The following is a 21208-nucleotide window of genomic DNA, read 5'->3' as shown; positions in this document are numbered from 1 at the left end:
AACTACTGTCAGTAGTTTCGCCTACTAGAGAGAAATATTTTGTACTTTGATTCATTTCAAAACGTCGATTACAACTCCAGATATTTAGAAAAAACCGTTTTTGGGAGTAAACTTTAGGGGCGGGTTTCACCCCTTAAATAGGGGATTGGGCCGATAAAAAAAAATACGTGTCCCTTATTTTTCGTTCCTCTACAACATATTTAAACTTCAAGAAAATCGGAGACGGACACCTCGAGGGGTTTCCTGGTTAGTTAGGTTTTATTACGTATATGTAAATTCTATTTTATGAATTAATCTCGGATTCCGGGTTACTTCGGTTTTATTTCAATCTCTCCGTAAACTAAATTCTAAGAGGTTTCAATCTACTCGACCGTCCGACGTGGGACTCAAATTTATTCTCTGAATGTCCAATTTGAGCTACCGTTCAACTTCAGAATCAAATCTATTCTGTCTTCTTGATTTTGACTCGGGGTCTCCCGGCCTCTCCCTACTCCTCGGTCTCATCGCGCCGCCGAATTATTACCCGATCACGCACGCGTAGATTGCCGTCGATTTCAGTGCCGCGCAAGCGCTCCCGAATCGCCCCGTTACAATATATACTGTTATGCCCTAATATTATAATATTCTTTTGATCTTCTGCCATTTGCCGGACCCTGGGAACTCTGCCGGACAGCGCTTCACAGCGGTAGTTCCCTGGTCAGCAGAATCATATCGCTTCCTAAGAACATCTCTGTTTCACTGTGACACGACTCTGTCGGCTCCCCAGGACAGTCAGCCGTCATTTGTCCCTCACAACTAAAGGTACTTCACGAATTAAATAAAGAAAGTGAGTGCTACGAAATTGTTATAATTTTCCAAACAAGAATATCACCCCAAGGCATAACAATATATTTGAGAGGTTAAATCGTTCGTGAAAGTATTGTACGAATTGCGGATACCGATTCGTTTCAAATTTTACCTCGAGAATATGGGGACCCTAAGGTAGGTCCTAAAACTCATGATATTTGGTTCTTTTTTGGCAAAAATTGATTTATTTATCACAGACTAGAACTAAGATGGAATGTTGCATGCCATCATGTTTCAGGCTCTTGGAGATTTATAATCGAAAATTAAGAGTTTCAGGACCTAGCTCCAACAATTTAGAATACTATAAAAATGATATATTACGGAATCAGATGGTAAAATATAGAAAATACTTTCACCAACGACTGCAAAAGAATGCTGGCTTGTCCAGTGGGTATCGTGTATTTTCAGAACAAAAATTTAGTTGCAGTTAAATGTCACAGATGGTTCCGTTAGTCCATGAGAGTGTCAAAAACCACGAATACACGGGTTTCGTCAGTTTTACTATTTCTTGGCAATTGTTCTACCAAAATGACATATGAAACCCGTTGTTTCGTATAATTTTTAACGTAGTGCACCAGATTGTGACATAAATATAAATGTCGGTAACGTAATCTGCTAACTTATGTTACCACCTGAGTATCCAATGTGGCTTTACCACCAATAGAGATGAACGTCGAGATGTTGCACGTCATAATCGAAAGGGAGGCACGGCTCCCAAGCGCCATGGAACTGCTTGCAAAAGAGCGAAATGCTCTCCATCGGTAAAGAATAACGCGTTTGCAGTAGAGTTCTAAATCCAGTAAGTTACGTCAGAAACGAAGAGAAATTCTCGGTAACTTATCGGTAATTTCTCCAAAGCCTTTTTTATCGAGAAATTATGAGAATTTGAATTTTTCAACAGATCGAACGAGAGGTTTCGATTAGCTATAGAGAATCATCGTAGCGGGGAATTTCCGTTGTACGTTCTCCGTAGCCAATCAAAACCTTCCATTCGCTTCGTCGCAGAATGAAATATTAGTTCGTTTGAAACAAATCGTATGGGATTTTCCGTGAAGTTGTAGATACGTGAATATTTTTAGCTGGAGGTAAATACGACCGTATAATTAATATTTTCTAATAGTAATTATTACTCTATAGCTTGAACTTTGAAGTTGATTGAAAAAGAAAAGTTATTTAAACGAAGAAACCTAAAGTATAAATAACAAAATTAACGTTCTCTTAAATTCTCAATGTTCCCGGTAACTTACGGTATGTTTCACAGTTACCTTCTCCAATTTAATGTTACCAAGAATTTTCGAACTCTAGTTTGCAGGTTTTAAATACGACAAAGTACCACAAATAAGATGAAGTCATCACCTTTTCGTTTTTAGTACCAGAATCAATATAGGTTGGGAAAGAAGCAAGAAAGAGTAGCAAATAATGTTGTTATGTGTGAGTGTTTAAGATTACGATGCGGCACACCCACATATACCGTTTTACCGATCACGAAGATTTCCAAGGTTGGCAAAGTTTGACCCATTCCGGTTAAAACCAGCGGTTCTTTCCGTTTTTTTTTTCCAGTAAACAAAATACATGACATAAAACCCATTCGGTTTTAACTGGTTAAAACCATTTTATAAAATCCATCAGTATGCATGTAGCGTAGAATTTTGTCTAATATTGTATGCATACTGTACCTACACGTGCGCTCCACTCACATCCAAACAAATTAAAATAAATTTTAACCTTTTTACGGTGTAAGTAGCATTTTAACATATTTTCATTCCAGCGCATCCTCGAAATAAAGCAATGGAAAGAACCCGGTTTAAGGTGAAGCGAAACATCCTTCAAATTAGTCGATTCGAATACACTTTTTTTTAAGGGTATTAGACCAAACTATCCGAAACTTTGACACATCACTTCTGATCATCTAAGAATTGTCCTGACACATTCAAAATTTGGATTATTTAAAAAAATTTTTTAACAGTCCAGACCAGAACCAAAATGGCGTCGAGCTCTCATATTTCGATCAATATAAAATTATCGAAGGCTCTGATATGAGAAACGAAAGGGTAAGAACAATTTTACGACAATTTAGATACTCTGGTAATCGATAAACTCGCATTTGAACGGGATAAAGGCTTAAAAAGTGTTGTATGCGCTTCTATGCCAAAACGATGGTAATACGAGGTCTCGGAGTGAAGATTTAATTGACCTGGAAATCACAGATGGCGCAGGGGGTCCCTCCGCAGTCAATTAGGGCCCCAGAAGGCATGAATCCAGAGGATTTCTGGAGTTTTACTTCGATTTCTTTATAATTATTGTACAAACACGACAGGTGGAGTATGCCATTTGGTACAATACGCAATATAATTCGACCCAGCTGTCAATATAAAAACGAACGTCGGCAACGTAGGCATTTAGAAAAATCTTCTTTATCGACGTTGATCAAGTTCCTCGACGTGTTTCTCTTCACCTTAAGACCTACACAAAAACAAAGCACGCGGAAGACGTTCCGGTAATGCTGCGTCACCACACAAAGAAACAACCGCAAGAAGAGCTACTTGCTCCTCGTGCTCTTACAACCCATGAAGAAGAAAAACTCGAATACAAAACAGTTTAACAGTTTGAGTTGGCTAAGGTGTCCTAACGGATACCGCGGGCCGAAATAGGTGCTGCAGAGCACCATCACAGAAACGGAACGGAACATAACCTCCCTCTTACAACCAGGAATCCGCTTCAAGAGCAAACGCGAGTTTTCGCAACGACGGTTTGCAAACAACCTTTATTAGAACGTGCCACGATACATCTTACCTCGAGCGTTTATTATCTTAGGTTCTCATACGGAGGAGAATAGCATTCTTTTATGTCCTGCCCTTATAAGGAATAATCAACCGGTACGTCACCGTGGATGGCATGACACAATTACAAAAAACGCGGATACACTTAAGTAGTTAAAATCGCCCCCTGGAACGAAAGGTACATCTCGAAGGATCACTGACTTTACACTATTTACATCGGCTGTCCAATCGGTGCATCGGAGCAACGTATCGGTCAGAAATCGAAGCGATCCCTCTCTCGTCCCCGAGCACGAGTCTCTCTTCACAGCACTCGGGTTACAGGATGAGTCCGGATATCGCGTCACTCGATTTACGGCATCGGCTCCTTCGTGCCATCAGCGTCCGGTGTGCACTCCGCGGAAGGGCCCGTTCGAGGTCTGCACCGACGAATATATTAATTACTAATACGTGCACTATCTCCCTAACGTATGCGAGGAATACTGCGATAATACTGCCGTGTTAGGCGAGAGGACGGCGACCGCACTTTGCGCCGAGTCGATGTTAAAAGTGTACCAAGAATCGTTAAGACCATGAAGTAGTATAAGGAGACATAACGCCTATAGTCGGTTCCGCAGAAATCTCACAAGGAAGGTACCTGAGGTGTCCCCCTCCGATTTTGTTCATTTTTAAATATGTTATAGAGGACTAAAATCTAAGGGACTCGTGTTTTTTTTTTATCGGCGGATAAACACTTTTAGGATATGAAATCAGGCTTCAAAGTTGGCCGTGCAAGGGGGTGAGTTGGCTGTTTCATATAGAAGCACTCGACCGAGTTTCATGAAACAACCGTCAAAATGTAGGGAATGAAGAATTATGAATCATGCATTTGGAATTTTTCGAAAAAATTCATTTTTAAGGGGTAAGCCACCCCTTTGAATACGTCTTTTACCCCTTATGCGAGCAATAATTGTTCTATCCAAATGAAACTTTTTTTGTATCGTTCTGGTCTATAAATTAACCAAGTTTCATATGGATAGAGCAATTACTGCTCGCGTAAGGGGTATAAGAAATATTCAAAGGGGTGGCTCAGCCCTTAAAAATGAATTTTTTCAAAAAATTCCAAACGCATGTTTCATAATTCCTCATTCCCTACATTTTGACGGTTGTTTCATGAAAATCGGTCGAGTGCTTCTATATGAAACAGCCAACTCACCCCCTTGCACGGCCAACCTTGAAGCCTGATTTCACCCCCTAAAAGTGTTTATCCGCCGATAAAAAAAAAACACGGGTCCCTTAGATTTTAGTCCTCTATAACATATTTAAAAATGAACAAAATCGGAGGGGGACACCTCAGGTACCTTCCTTGTCAGATCTTCGTTGATCCAACGATGTTAGCGATCCTTGCGGAAAGCGAGCGAACTCCGATTCTACGTGATGCAAAACATTTTCTATCAACGTAAATGATCTAAAATGCTTTAACTCTTGCAATTAAGGTATGCAAAGCGAAACGATAATCCACGCATGATATACAGAATGTGATGTTTTAAACGCGATTAAGACTAGAAGACAATCATTTTTTATTGCAATATTTCTTCGAGGCGCTCTCGGCACTATATCGGAAAAAATCTGAAGATCTTGGACCCCTAAAGTGGGGACGATTTCTATATATGGCGTTGGGTCTTCTTATACCACTTCATGGTGATCATAAAGTGGTACAAGGAGACATAACGTCACCGATAGGTTCCACAGAAAATGATTCCCCAGAATCGGGACCCAAGATCTCAGATTTTCGTTGATCCGACGACGCGAGCGCTACTTGCGGGAAATGGGGGAATTCCAATCCGATGGGACCAAAACATTTTCTATCGACGTAAATAACCTAAAACGATTTTAATTTTGCAATTGAGGTGAAATGAGAGGTCTCCCCTCAAATCAGTCGATTCGAATAAGACACTTCTTTTAAAGGGTATTGGACAGAACTGTCCGAAACTTTGGCACATGACTTGGGAGCACTTAAGAATTATCCTGACACTTTCAAAACTTGGATTTTCGGAAAAATGTGAAAATTTGATTCAGTCTAGACCGGAACCAAAATGGCGTCGATCTCTCATATTTCGATCGATATACAGTTATTGAAAGCTCCGATGTGAAAAACGAAAGGTTCGGTACAACGATTTAGAACACTCCAGTAGGCTAGAAACTCGCATTTCACGGGGATAAAGGCAAAAGAAGTGTCTTATGCGCTTCTATGCTAAAATGATAGTATCACGAGGTCTCGGAGAGGAAATTTAGTTGCCATTGAAATCACAGAGGACGCAAGGGACACGCTGCACTCAATTAATACGTTAAGCGCACAGCCGATTTCGCTAAGCTTTCCGTCCAGGTGGCACAATTTTTCTAACATATAGGATTTTTGATGCCGTGCAAAAAATTCAGAAGTCCCATAGAAGCCCAGATCCTATGTTAGCACTTGATGCTCTAAAAGTTGGCTAACAAACCAGAAATGGGGGTAAAAGAGAGATCGCATGTGTTAGCCAACGATATCTCACATACGGGAGGAAGAGAGACGCATATGTGCCCATAATTATGAAAGTGGTCTAAGTCAAAATTGAAAAAAAAAAAAATGAGTTTAATAGTTATTTCACGCCACATTATTTCAAACTAAATTAATTCAATGTAATTTCGAAACAAAAAATATATGACTTAGACCACTTTCATAATTATGGGCACATATAGAAAGGCGAGTATTGGGTGTAAGATAGAGAAAGAATACAATTCGCTATATATCGCCATAATATGAAGAGAGATGGAGAGATGCTTACAGCGCCGCCATCCGTTGACTAACATACTATTTATCGAGCATCGAACGTCCGTATCCTTCTGGGCTTCTATGGAGACTTCTGAATTCTTTGTGCCGTGTAAGTTCCCAGGGATCGACGTCCCCTAAACGGAAAGTTCACTATCAGTCTTTAAGGACTGACGCCGCGCTTAACGCGTTAAGGCATTAAAAACCATAAATCCAGGGGATTTATGGAATTTGACTTCGATTTCCTTATAATTATTGTACATACACGACAAATGGAGTATGTCGTTTAGTACAATACCCAATATAATTCGACACAGCTGTCGATATAAATGTGGACATCCGCAACTTAAAAAGTAGGTATCACAGGTCGATCTCTCCGATTTGATTTCTTTTATAATATGTTATAGTAGACTAAAAACTAAGCGACACGTATTTTTTTTTTATCTTCCATTAAACACTTTAAGGAGGTGAAACCACTATCCAAAGTAAGGCCTATGAGGGGTGGCTCACCCCTTATTTTTTTTTTTAATTGAGAAAATTATTATTTTCATTTCTCGTTATTAGAAAGCATTTCCAGGTGGATTGGTTAAAAAATATTGTGTTCTTGTGGGTGAAACTACCAAATCGCCCCTTGACATGCCTTACTTTGGATGGTGGTTTCACCCCCTTAGTGTTTAATGGTACATAAAAAAAAAAATACGTGTCGCTTAGTTTTTAGTCTACTATAACATATAAAAGAAATTAAATCCGAGAGATCGACCTGGGATACCTTCATGGTTAAATATTTCGAAGAATCTTTTTTACAGATACCGATCAAATTTCTCGACGTGTTTCACTTCACCTTAAGGTACGCAAAGCGAAAGGACAATCCGCGGATGATATACAGAATGTGATGTTTTTAACGCGACAAAGACTAGCAGACCCGCTAACGGAGAATAATTTTGAATTGGAATATTTCATCGAGGAGGCGCTCTCGGCGCTAGATGGGAAAAGTCAGATCTTCGACCCCTAAAGAGGGGACGATTTCAATAAATGGCGTTGAATCTCCTTATAATACTTCATGGTTAAGACTCGAGAAGGAAACAAAATACGATCGCGATCGCTCCGCGTAACACCGTAGAGAAACGGAAAGACGGGAAGAAAGAAGGAAAATACGGAAAACGCTGAATCGAGGAGCTTTAACGACGGTCCGATTTCCCGTCGATGCGCTCAGCTTCTTCGGTTTCAGATCGGAAGGTATCCAAACGATGCAAGGTTTGGTTCGACTCCGAAAAACCGAAAGGCAGCTGGACGCAGCTTCGATCGTTCTATATACACCTGGTACCGGAAACGAGTGGTATATAGTAAGGTGTGCGGCGCCACGCATCGGCAAAGACGATTAACTTAAACACCTAACGCGACCGTGATGACCGGAGGTTCGGCAAACATCGCGACAATACTGTACAAGCACTCGAGTTGGCTTTACACAACGCTACTTATATTTACACGCCCTGGGTTCGATCTAGCGACTCGTTCCATCGATCGAACCCAATAAGGGGAGTTCAGGGGAAAACGTGCATCAACCAAATGCACGGTCCCGTGACCGATACTCCCTACCGTAACGAAGGTTGGAAATAACTAGGACCTTCTTCCAGTTCCACCGAAATATCCGAGGCATACAAAGGTATCCAAGGTACCTCAAGGTACGCTAAAGGCTAATCTGAAAGGGCCAAATCTCAAGATATGCCCCAAACCGATGATACCTAAGGCAGGTAACGTGAAAGTGGCGTCAAAGAATTCTCGTTCGTGAAACTTTTCTCCAAAATGGGTGTACTGGACCGATTCAAACTTTGGAATATATAGGAAGGCTATAAGGGAGGTCCTGAAACTCACAAAATTTCAATTTGTTCATAGATGTTCTTAAGATTTGTTGTAAAACTTGAAATATCACGAGGGTCGGGACCTTCCTTATAGCCTCTGTATTCACGTTCTAAAGTTTGAAACGATTCGGTAAACTCGGTTCGAAGGAAAGTTTCATAAACGAGACTTCTTTGACGCGACTTTCACGCCACCTAGTGGTAAGCGCCGAACTTCAGGTACTCAAAGAACCCAAAATATATCAGAATAATCTCAGGGTACGCGCCTAACTCAAGGTATCCAACTTGCCACGAAAACGAGATGACAATAGGTTTCGACAATCGTTAAAATCTTTTAGACAGAGGCATCGATCCTACGCACTAAGGTAAAATATCTCAACTTCGACCCGCGCACATCGGATTACTTTTACCCTTGATCAACCCTCAAAAACGGTTGGAGTTAATAGTTAAAAGTCGTAACTTCGTGAGGAGTCATTTTACCTTGGGTCTCGATCGTCTCCTAAGGTGATGTGAAAGTGGCGTCAAAGAGGTCTCTTTTATGAAACTTTTCTTTGAACTGGAGGTACCGAATCGTTTTAAACCTTGCAATACGAATATAGAGGCTATAAGGAAAGTCCCGACCCCCACGAAATTTTAATTTTTAAATAATTTATTTATTGCTATTTTCAGAACATTTTATAAAAATTGCAATTTTGCGAGTTTCAGGACCTACCTTAGGGTCTCCTTATTCATGTGGTAAAACTTGAAACAAATTGGTGCACCCCATTCGGAGAATACAGTCATGAACGATTGACCCATCAGATGCCACTTTCACATCACCTTAAGGTGGTTTCGAAGAGGTTTTGTTCATACAACTTTTTTTCCGAATTAGGTTCACCTAATCATTTTAAACTTCACAACGTGAATATGAAGACTATAAGGAATGTCCTGAAATTTCAATTTTTAACAAATTCTTTTATAGGGATTTTAAAATTTTTATATAAGAAATTAAGTTTCATGAGGGTCAAGACCTTCTTTAGAGACTCCATAATCACGGTGTAAAATATGAAATGATTCGGTACATCCGGTACAGCGAAAAGTTTCATGAACGATCGACTCCTCGGATGCCACTTTTACGTCCCCTTAAGGCCGTTTGCAACCGCACCGGCAAAACCGGCGCGGACGCTGGCGTTTTTCCCGGATGCAATGTAAATAAATGGGAGCTTGCACGTGTAATCTAGTAATTTCCGGTCCGACTGTTCAGTGCGCCGGCGTTGGACTTGGCAAGCCGGATGCCGATTCTAATGTAATCTTATGCGAACTTGTACACGCTTGTCGAAACTCATAGGCGTCGGTGAGCTGTTCATTGCTTTCTCGGATACCAATCCCCATTCATCGGAGTCGGCACCGCACTGATCTGCATACTACCTGACTAGCTGATACCTATTTGTTCTGTCTGGAGAGGACTTTGACGAATTCAAAGCACCCCAGCGCCACTAGACACGGTCAGCGAAACTAAACAAGTAACATGTGCGCACGTGTAAAAGTTTCGAACCGTCAATCGCCGCAATAACAAATTTTTGGAGAGGACTTTGACGAATTCAAAGCACCCCAGCGCCACTAGACACGGTCAGCGATACTAAACAAGTAACATGTGCGCACGTGTAAAAGTTTAGAACCGTCAATCGCCGCAATAACAAATTCTTGGAGAGGACTTTGACGAATTCAAAGCACCCCAGCGCCACTAGACACGGTCAGCGATACTAAATAATTAACATGTGCGCACATGTAAAAGTTTCGAACCGTCAATCGCCGCAAAAACAAATTTTGAACTGTCAATTCGCGAGGGTAAACGTTCAAGATATAAAAGAACAGAAGAGACATAATTTACAGGTAAAATGGTGCGTTGGGCATATCGTAAGAAAGCTTCGACTGAAACAAAACCGTTATCTTTTGTCTCGTAAGAATTCCAGTAACGATAACAAGTATTTCTTCCAGTAAATTAATTTGACCATTCTTATACTATCTACGTTGAATGACGCGTTGTTTGAACGTATGCGCAAATGGTACGATATTAGTTGACGTGCCCATAACTAGAGGCCTCTACGGCCACTTCGAAATGTCCCGCCATTTTGTAGGATATCAGCTATCCAGTTAGTGTAAAGATCAGAGCCGGCGCCGACTCCTATTTTGCCAGTGCGGGTGAAAACGGCCTAACGTTTCCCCAATCGCGTGGCTCGGTGACACCTCGAGACCACTCTTCAGGGTGTCGCCGAGGGTGAACAGGTACAAAATACCAACAGCTTCTTGGAATCCAGCGACCCTAGAGGTTCCCCAGATTCCAAAGACCGGTGTCACGGGAAGTCGACGAGGTCTCGCCATTGGTAAAGACTAATTCGCGGAGGCACGCCTCGCCGACCAACCTACCAGCCGGATCTTCCGATTCCTGAAGCTGCTACAATTAGGCCGTGACACGTTGCGGCTCTTAATTTCCTACGTGATGTCAGTTAAAATGCATAAACGTTACAGACGCTGCCCAGGTCGAGATCGAGGAGGAACCGCGAGAGTGAGCATTTCGCGGACTCGTCGAGGACGACGAAGCCCGAATCGACAAGAGATCGGCGGACCTAACCGCTACCTGCTAAATTGGCAGAAATCAGAGACCGTTGTCGACGAGGAGGGCTTGCCCCCGTTGGAAGTACGGTAGGATGACAATTTACATAGGTACAGGTACGTCGGTACTTGTCCGACCGGGGTCGAGCAGCATTCTTGGTTAGAACAATTCCACTAGCCGCGACTCGCAAGTATCGTTCCATGTATGAACATTCTCCCCCAATTTCATAAAACTCAGCGACCGTCGTCGCTGAAGAGGAGTTACCTAGGTGTAAGTATGCTACGTTGACAATTTACATAGGTACACGCCCGTCGCTTCTCGTCCAAACGAGGCCGAGCAGTATTCTCGGTTACTCTCTTGTTCACGTGCCGTGACTCGCGAACATCGTTCCATGTACGAACGTTCTCTACCGATTTCATAAAAACCAGCGACCGTCGTCGTCGACGGGGACTTGCCTCCGTTGAAAGGACGCAAGGCTGACGATTTACATAGGTACAGTTACGTCGCTTCTCGTCCGAACGAGGTCGAGCAGCGTCCTTGGCCCGCGGTCCATCGGTCCACGCGCGTATGTACGACACCCGGCGATCATCCGCCACGAGACGTAAGCACCCCGCTCGGCACGAGTGTAATCTTTATTGAGATACATCCGTGCACCGTCGAGAGGAAGTCGCAGGTGCGCCTCCGGGTGGTCGAGTCGGAGGGGGCCTACCCCTCCTGGAGGATCTCGAGGAGCAGTCTCTTGAGACTGTCGAGCCCGGTGAGGAAGCCGCAGTCCGGGCCCTGGTGAACGGTGGAGTTGGAGGAGGTGGGTTCGCCGTGGCAGAAGGTGGTGTGGGCGAAGTCGATGATGCGAACGTCGACCGCGGGATCGCCGGGGACGCCCTCGGGCTCGTTGACGACTCTTAGCCTCTTGGGCACGTCGACGCCGCGCTCGAAGGGCTCCTCCTCCTCGTCCTCGAGCCGATAGCTCGACCTGGAGACGCGCAGGTGGCCGGAGAACCTGTCCTTGTGGCGCCGGAAGCCGAGCTTGTCCGAGCCGAGGCCGATGTCCAGGTCGGAGCTGGTGTCCTCGGAGTTGACGAGGGTGTGCGACCCGGGGCAGCAGTACTCGTCACCGCTGCTGCTGCTGTACAGGGTCCAGTCGACGTAGGGCGGGTACGACCTCCGCACCGGCCGGCCGACCACCGTCTCCATCAGCCCCGACGGAGGGTCCATGAAGACCGTCTCCTCGTTGATCGGATAGAAACCCGTCGAGTTGTTGGCTCCGCGTGCCGCGGCCTCCCCGAAGCCCCGGTGCAGCGCCGCCTGGCTGCTCACCTCCTCGTGGCTCGAGACCGACAGGTTGTAGTCGATCGAGTTGTTGCTGGTGTCCGCGTCGTAGCAGGCGTCCGAGGCCCTGCCGATCTTCTCCATGAACCCGACCAGGTGGTCGCTCGACGAGTCCTCCCGACGTCGCATGGCCGGCGACGCGTCTCGGTGGGTCGCGAAGTCCTCCACCTGGTACCCTTCGTAGACCAGGAGCAGGGAACTGCGATCGTCCAGAAAATTAGCGATGACTTTCAAGGGGATGCGAAAGCGGCATCCGGAAGGTCAATCGTTCATGAAACTTTTCTACAAACTGGGGGTACCGAATCGTTTCAAACTTTACAACGTAAACGTGGAGGCTATAAGGAAGGTTCCAACCCTCATGAAATTTCATTTTTTCAATAGAAAATTTTGAAAATATCTACAGGTTTAAAAAAAATTGAAATTTTATGGGTGTCGGCACCTTCCTTGTAGCCTCCATATTCACATTATGAAGTTTGAAATGATTCGGTGCACGCAGTTAGGAGAAAAGTTTCACGAACGATTGGCCCCTCAGATATCACTCTCACATCCCTTTAAGGTGAAGCGAAACCCCTGTTTATTCAATTGATTCGAACAAGACACTTTTTTAAGGGTATTATACCGAACTGCCCAAAGATTTGGACACACGATTTATGGGCACCTAAGAATTTTCCTGACACTTTCAAAATTTAGATCTTTGTAATAAATTTTCTGACCTAGCCTAGACCAGAAACAAAATGGCGTCGAGATCTCATATTTCGATCGATATATAATTATTGAAGGCCCCGATATGAGAAACGAAAGTGTCAGGACAATTGTGTTACTATTAAGAACACTCTAGTAATCGATAAATTCGTATTTGAACGGACTAAATGCAAATAAAGGCGTCTAATGCGCTTCTATGCTAAAACGATGGTAATGCGAGATCTCGGAGAGAAAATTTAGTTGCCACTGAAATCACAGATGGCGCAGGACAGCCTCTGCAATTAACACTTTGACTGCCACGTCATCTATGGGTGTGACTGGAATGTCACCCATATTTGGGTGACACGGCAGTCAAAGTGTTAATTAAGTCCATGATAAACCATGAATCCAGAAGATTTCCGGAGTTTTAATTCGATTTTTTTATAATTATTGCACGGAAACAGCACATGGAATAAGCCATTTAGTTGATTACCCAATATAATTCGACACAGCTGTCGATATAAATACCAACGTCGGTAACGTAGGTAGTTATAAGAATCTTTTTTACCGTCATTAATGAAATTTCTTGACGTGTTTCGCTTCACCTTAATGTTCCAACATACTTTTTAGTATAATAAAATCTTAGTGGCGTAGACGGAAAATGTCAAGGTGCACGTGGCGGTGAATGTGTTAAACAAGTGCTGTTATTCAAAGACGCTGTACATCCGCTTCTTACCGTACACTGTGGCGACTTTACCAATTATACTTACCACGAATAGAACCGGTAGCTGCTCTGCCTCTCGATCGCCCTACGCAGCTGCTCCAGTTTCGAGATCACTCTCTGGACAACCGACGTTCTTAAACAGAAACCATTGTGGAAGAACCGGTAAAGCGCGGCTTTGAACCCCTCTTCGTTCAATTCTCTGCCCCAGTACTTGTCCCTCTTGACGTAGTGATCCGTGTCAGCCTGATACACCTGCAATGAGGTAAAATCCACCCTAAAACCCCTTTCCATTCTTCACTAGCGATGTGACGAGTCGAATACTTTATGTATGTACAGTAGGCACCCCCACATCGGAAATATGGAATGAAACCTATTGGAGAATTTAGTGCTTTTTTAGTACTATTTTAGTGTTACAATCTCGATTTTAGTGCTCCACCCCTTATACCGAAAATCGGTGGGAGTGCTGAGTGAACGTTCACTCAGCACCCCCACAATGCATACTAAGTTAAGGTGAAGTGAAACATCCTTCAAATCAGTCGATTCGAATACAACACTTTTTTTATGGGTATTAGACCAAACTGTCCGAAACTTTGACATCCTGATCATCTAAGAATTGTCCCGACACATTGAAATTTTGGATTTTTTGAAAAAATTATTTAACTTAGCTAAGACGAGAACCAAAATGGCGTCGAGCTCTCATATTTCGATCAATATACAATTATCGAAGGCTCTGATATGAGAATTGAAAGGGTCAGGACAATATTACAACAATTTAGAACACTCTGGTAATCGATAAACTCGCATTTGAACGGGATAAGGGCAAAAAAAGTGTTGTATGCGCTTGTATGCCAAAACGATGGGAATACGAGGTCTCGGAGTGAAAATTTAATTGACCTGGAGATCACAGATGGCGTAGGTGGTCCCTCTGCAGTAAATTAGGGCCCCAGAAAGCATGAATCCAGAGGATTTCTGGAGTTTTACTTCGATTTCTTTATAATTATTGTACGAAAACGACAGGTGGAGAATGCCATTTGGTACAATACCCAATATAATTCGACACAACTGTCAATAGAAAAACGAACGTCGGCAACGTAGGTATTTAGGAAAGCCTTCTTTATCGACGTCGATCAAGTTCCTCGACGTGTTTCACTTCACCTTAACGAGTTAAAATTCTCGACTGGTCACATCGCTACTCTATAGGTTTTCTTCTTAGCTCTTCTTTGATCATTCTTGGACGTACCTGCATACCACACAGCCTGACACCTAAGGATGCAGAGGTGGTGGCTGCACACTTGGCAATTTGCTTGCTTCGCTTCTCCGCAGTGGCGTCGTCTCCGTGCTGTCTCGTTCCCATCTTTAGATCCAATATACACGGATGCGAATATCGGGACGTTATGTTCTCCAACAGTAGGAAATCTAATGTCATGATTTAAGGAAATTTAGCAAATCGCCCCGAACTGCTTTGGAAACTTATACATTAGTTAGCGACCAATAGTTTCTTAAATTAAACACCTTAAAATGATACAAAAGGATCATTCTATATATATATATAAAACGTCAAAGCATTTATTAGCTTGAAGAATAAGTTCCCGCCGTTTTAATTACGTTACATTACGTTAAAAACGGTGGGAACCTATTCCGCAACCTAATATAAAGCTTTTCTCCAAACTTGGGTGCATTGAATCATTTGAAACTTTAGTACGTGATTATGGAGGCCCTAAGGAAGAATGAAATGTTCATGAAATTACATTTAACACAAAACCTACCGACGATTTATACCCCCATTACAAATACTATTTAAACCGGTCAATTTGACCCGCCGGTGGTAGGTTTAGTGTTAAAAGAATATATGCGTCCATGGTTCTAGTCTAGGATAAAGAAAAAAATGTGTTGCACTCTACGTTGAAAATCATTCGAAATAAAGCGATCTATGCGTCATTTCAATAGAGTAATTAAAGAGAGATCAATGTAAAATTGTCGCAATCCGGAGAATTCATGATTTTTCCTACTCTAATGGACACACGACGCCATCTGTGATGCTAGCTGCAATTAATTTTTTGCTCTTAAGGTGAAGCGAAACCCCCTTCGAATCAGTCGATTCGAATACAACACTTTTTTTTAAGGATATTAGACCAAACTGTCCGAAACTTTGACACATCATTCCTGATCATCTAAGAATTGTCCTGACACATTCAAAATTTGGATTTTGGGAAAAAATTGTTTAACTTGGCCCAGACCAGAACCAAAATGGCGTCGAGCTTTCATATTTCGATCAATATACAATTATCGAAGGCTCTGATATAAGAATCGAAAGGGTCAAGACAATTTTACGACAATTTAGAATACTGTGGTAATCGATAAACTCGCATTTGAACGGGATAAAGGCAAAAAAAGTGTTGCATGCGCTTCTATGCTAAAACGATGGGAATACGAGGTCTCGGAGGGAAAATTCAATTGACCTGGAAATCACAGATGTCGCAGGGGGTCCCTCTGCAGTCAATTAGGGCCCCAGAAAGCATGAATCCAGAGGATTTCTGGAGTTTTACTTCGATTTCTTTATAATTATTGTACGAAAACGACAGGTGGAATATGCCATTTGGTACAATACCCAATATAATTCGACCCAGCTGTTAATATAAAAACGAACATCGGCAACGTACGCATTTAGAAAAATCTTCTTTATCGACGTCGATCAAGTTGCTCGACGTGTTTCACTTCACCTTAAAACACGCGTTACCTCCGGAACAAACCAGCATTCGCTTGCAATCGTTGATGAAAGAATTTTCCATATTTTTCCATCTGACTCCGTAATATTTCATTTTTATAGTATTCTAAATTGTTCGAGCTAGGTCCTGAAACTCTTCATTTTCGATTATAAATCTCCAAAAAGCGTGAAACATCAGATACGTGTACGGGCCACACCATGTTGCTTCTAGTCAGTGTTAAATACATTTTTTATAAAAAAAAATGAAATTTCATGAGTTTCAGGACCTACCTTAGGATTTCCTTGTTCACATGATAAAATTGGTAGCGAATCGGTACCTCCCATTCGTAAAATATCTTCACAAACGATGTGACCTCTCAGAAATATATATAGGCTGATCCTTTCATATCGCCTTAATTTTAGCACAAAAGCTAATAAGACACATTTTGCCTTCATCGCGTTCAAAGCCACGTTTCTCGATTACTACTGTTTTAATTCTCTATGGGCCCGTGTAACTTTCAAGTCACATTTTAAACGAAAATTTTTTTTTCATTTGCATATATAGGTTCCTAATTGCTGATTGTTCGTTCCCCCAATTTTTTTTTATTTAAAACAAAAATTCGGCCCATAGAGGGTTAAATTCGTTGTGCGACCATTGTGACTCTTTTCTTCTCAAATCAGGGCCATCAAGAATGGTATATATCGATCGAAATGTGAAATCACAAAGCAATTTTGGTTCTGGTCTAGACAAAGAAAAAAAATTTGTTTAAAACTTCTAAACTTTGAAAGTGTCAGGATATTCCTTGATGCTGACGAATCATGTGCTACAATTTCAACCAGTTTGATGGAATATACTTCAAAAACAGTGTCTTATTCGAATCACTTGATTCAAGGAGGATTTCACTGCACCTTAAGTCGAGTTCGCGGGGCAATGAATTAAATGAATTACTACGTAGAGGAAAGTTTAATAACAAAATGGTAGAAGTGTTTGTAAGGATACATTGTCCATTAGGCGAACTGTCTAAATGAGTGCCGGATCTCAGAGCTTCCAGAGAACTGTCATTGCGATGGATCCTCATCCTGTTCAAAAGATAAAATGGGAGCATTAGCGAGGAGCAAAGTGTCAACGAAACGCCTTATCTCGTTGCGCTATTTTACACGGTTGGATGGAATTCTACAAAGGAGGAAGCACGATAACCACCGATAACCTCTCACCTAAGAACGTCATCACGTTTCCTCTTGGTGGAATTTTTCCCTTGGCGAGTATCTTGATCCCTGAAGCTCGGGCTGTAGCGTTTATCCAAGGTAACCTCTCCATTACTGGAAGCCTGGATGACACCTGAAACATCAACCGTAAGATCAATCGAGTAGCCTGAAGAACCACAAGTTATGTCGAGTTACTGTTACTTATACCGAATGTAGCTGATACGTGAAAAGCGATGACGATTAGTGCTCTGTATCACTCGGTTAACCTCTTCCTGCCAAGTGTGTGTAAAGTGCCGTACATTTAATTAAATTTATCCAAAAATTTAGTTCACCGATAACATGAAAGTTACCAGATAACTTCCAAGCTGTCCGAACACTCCACTGACGAGAAAAAGTACTATCCTTTCGAGTACACCGGCACGCTTTTAAGTAACTACGGACGAAATGTGATTCCAATGTACGGCAAAGAAATTTGAACAAGAAGAGGTTAGGTTAAATCCCGGACTAAGGATAAACAATTTTTCCTTTTTTACTTTTCAAACGAATCGTTCGACCGACATTTCAGTCAAAATAGCTAGATTTAATCGTCCCAGTAGCTGGTCAATCACCTCGGAGAACGAATTACCTGAGTGAATGAATTTCGTGAGGGTGAGATTAAGTATTGCTCGAATGGACCGTGAACCTCTTTCGATGACATTGAAAATGATCGTGACTACAACGGACGCACGAGTTGCAGAAGATGCAAACGAGGCCAAGGGAAGCGACGATTGTATCTACAATTTTGACTGAAGTGCACGCACGTAACAGAGTAAAAAAAAATGTTAAATCTTAAACGGTAACCAACCGACTGACTCGACCAAACGAGAAAGATTCTTAGTTCTCCGATTCTCTCTGATTACAAGCTAGTGTAAAATGTTCACATTTATATATATGTATTTATATACATGTATATATAGAAATATATGGATATATAAATCTCTCGCACGTTGGAAATCGAAATACAATATTATTGGTGAGATCAGCAACATAATACAAACCCCGAGCATTGGCCAAGGAGAAGCAAACGGAATGCGTTCAGGGCACTAGTGGGTCTGCGAGCAGGCCATGCCTCGATTCCCAGACACGAATCCTTGTCGGACTATTGGCTCTGGGGATACTTAAAAGAAAAGGTTTTTTGCTAGACAATCATCAAACATAGCGAATTTGATGCATTCAGGTTTGTTCATAGACAAGACACCTTAACGGTCCCCTTGCTTTGCGATCCGTCAACATGTCGTCGACCGGAGGTCTTGGATGGGTACACTTGCGTTCGATAAATACCGTTACAGCACGTACAAATTTTAAGAGGTACTAAGCAGCCAATTGCTCGGCACGTCATTGGTTAAAGTACGTAAACGCAGCACTTGTCTTGGGACACCGGCCCGACCCGAGTCTTTAATTAACTAACAATGTATCGAGCAATCGGCTGCTTATTATGGTGACAAATTTGCTTTTGTTGTAAATGTATTGACTGCCAAATATACCCATCCCAGGAACATCGCGCGACCGATCGAGTCCAGGACGAGTCTGAAGAGACCTACGACACCAGTTCGGCACACACCTTGCCTCGTCCAACCACTGGCACGGATAATCCTGAACCACTCTGGAGCTTCGTGGATTATCAGAGACACTTTAGTTCACGGCCAGACGCGACGCTGAAGAAGCCACCCGGAGTGGCCGGTTCTCTAATTACTGCAACGGAAAGATCCAAAGTTACAATCTCCCGACACCCGAAACCCATACTCGACGATTCTCGTCCCTTTCTACCGGGGACGTACGTTCTCATTATCGCAAGACGTGCAAATGCACAGTTCAAACGGAGATTTTGCGTTATCGACTTGAATTAGCAATTACAAGCTAGTCTTTGTGGTCCTCTCAAACGAGTCCCAAGAGTGACCGAGCACCGATTGGAGGTTAAGATCTGGACACTGACGTAATATCCTGTATCAATGTTCCAAGCGGTGCGTAGTTTTGCATAAATGGTTCACTGGATCACTTTTTAGTACCGAAAATCTCACAGTTTACCGATGAACCGCTTATACATCCGTCGATTCCACATGATTAGTCATCTGTGAGAGGTTACGTAGGTTAGGTCAAACGTTTCTCATATCGTTTATAGATGACTTTTTTAACTTAAGTAATTAACATCACATAGCTGGCGTAATACGGAAAGAAACCTCTCTTCTGACATGTTTAACCTTTATTAACCTCTTTTAATATATCATTTATGATGGGTCAAGTTGGTGATGACACAGTTTCAAGCTTTTTCACAGATTCAATAACAGGCAATTTTATCGTGCCTGCGACTTTGTAAAATCTCAAGAGTGATGAAACCTACGCAAATACCTGCATTAAATATGTAAATATGCGTTAATATCAATATTTCCGTAATTAAACCTTTCTCGTGAGTTGTCTCGCTAATATAGACCCGACGAATTAAAGATATTTCTTTAATTGGTGATGAACGAGGCTTAACGACTAGGCAACGGTCTCGTTATCGTTTCAATCTCGTCTTCAAAGAAATAAGAACTCTTTATTCAGAATAATTGCTTTATTTCTGATTCTTATATGACATTATATGCATCCCAAATATTACCCTTACGATATATCGTACCCATAAGATAAATATAAAATTGACACAACACGCACCATTATCGTGTCATCTCATTGGCCAGAAAACTCTTCGCACATTAGCAAAATACTTTGTTCTTGTACATATCTTGTTATTTTCTATTTTTCACTCAATGCTGACGTGGACAATAACTATTACACGCTTCCAATGGATATGAAAATGATTCACTTCACTAAGCATACACCCACCAACACTTTACAATTTGACAGATTTCACAGGCACTGTAAATTCAATAGAAAGATCGAGAGTGCATTCCTGTTCGGGAACGTCCTCTAATGTAATGGAAATGTAAGGGCCAAATATAATCAAGTTACATCGGTTTCGTGAGTTATTGGCATAGCAATGGTTGATAAAAATGGTAAGCATCGAATTGTACACACGTACTAATGAATCTTATCTATGACGCATGATAGCATGTCGAGTGTGTTGGCTTACCTTTAAATTTGGGAACAAACATTTGTATGTCTTGCGGAATGTTTTGATAGAAGTCGAGCTCTCTGCAGTTCAGTGGCTTGCAAATTGTATTCTGGTTGAGGAGCAGCAATCGAGTGTGACCGCCGACCTGTATCGATAAATAGTTCATTATTACATGATAAAGTGGTCCGTCTCGATCACGCGTTTTCTAAAACATTACAAGTACATCAATGTGTTTGACATGATTATTATCACAACGGTTCTTCGTAGAACAATCATTTAGGATTGCACGCAATTCACGTGCACGGAAGGACAACGAAGAAATTAATTTAATTAAGAACAGGGTTTAGGTGGTCGCAATGCAAAAAGCATCGATCGTTATTAAGGTGAGATGAAATCCCCTTCAAATCAGTCGATTCGAATACAACACTTTTTTTTTAAGGGTATTGAACCGAACTGACTGTAACTTTGACACATTACTCCTGATCATCTAAGAATTGTCTTGACACATTCAAAATTTGGATTTTTGAACAAAATTTGTTAACTCAGCCCAGACCAGAACCAAAATGGCGTCGAGCTCTCATATTTCGATCAATATACAATTATCGAAAGCTCTGAT

The 21208-nt window shown here is 42.0% G+C and overlaps 1 protein-coding gene across 1 annotated transcript; it reads right to left on the bottom strand.

Moving 5' to 3' along the window:
* Positions 1-9306: 9306 nt before the first annotated feature.
* LOC105694387 (inositol hexakisphosphate kinase 3) lies at positions 9307-20737 on the bottom strand (the record flags this gene model as incomplete). Its single annotated transcript, XM_023433575.1, is given in 6 exon segments — positions 9307-12388; positions 13641-13846; positions 14835-15010; positions 17299-17378; positions 17514-17637; positions 20611-20737. Coding segments are annotated over 6 exon segments (1536 nt in total), but the record flags the coding sequence as incomplete, so codon positions are not given.
* Between the last annotated feature and the right edge of the window lie 471 nt (positions 20738-21208).

The sequence above is a fragment of the Orussus abietinus genome, unplaced genomic scaffold, assembly GCF_000612105.2.
Source record: "Orussus abietinus isolate OABI.00-Male unplaced genomic scaffold, Oabi_2.0 scaffold820, whole genome shotgun sequence".
Taxonomy (NCBI): Eukaryota; Metazoa; Arthropoda; class Insecta; order Hymenoptera; family Orussidae; genus Orussus; species Orussus abietinus.
This window is presented reverse-complemented; position numbering and strand designations above follow the sequence as displayed.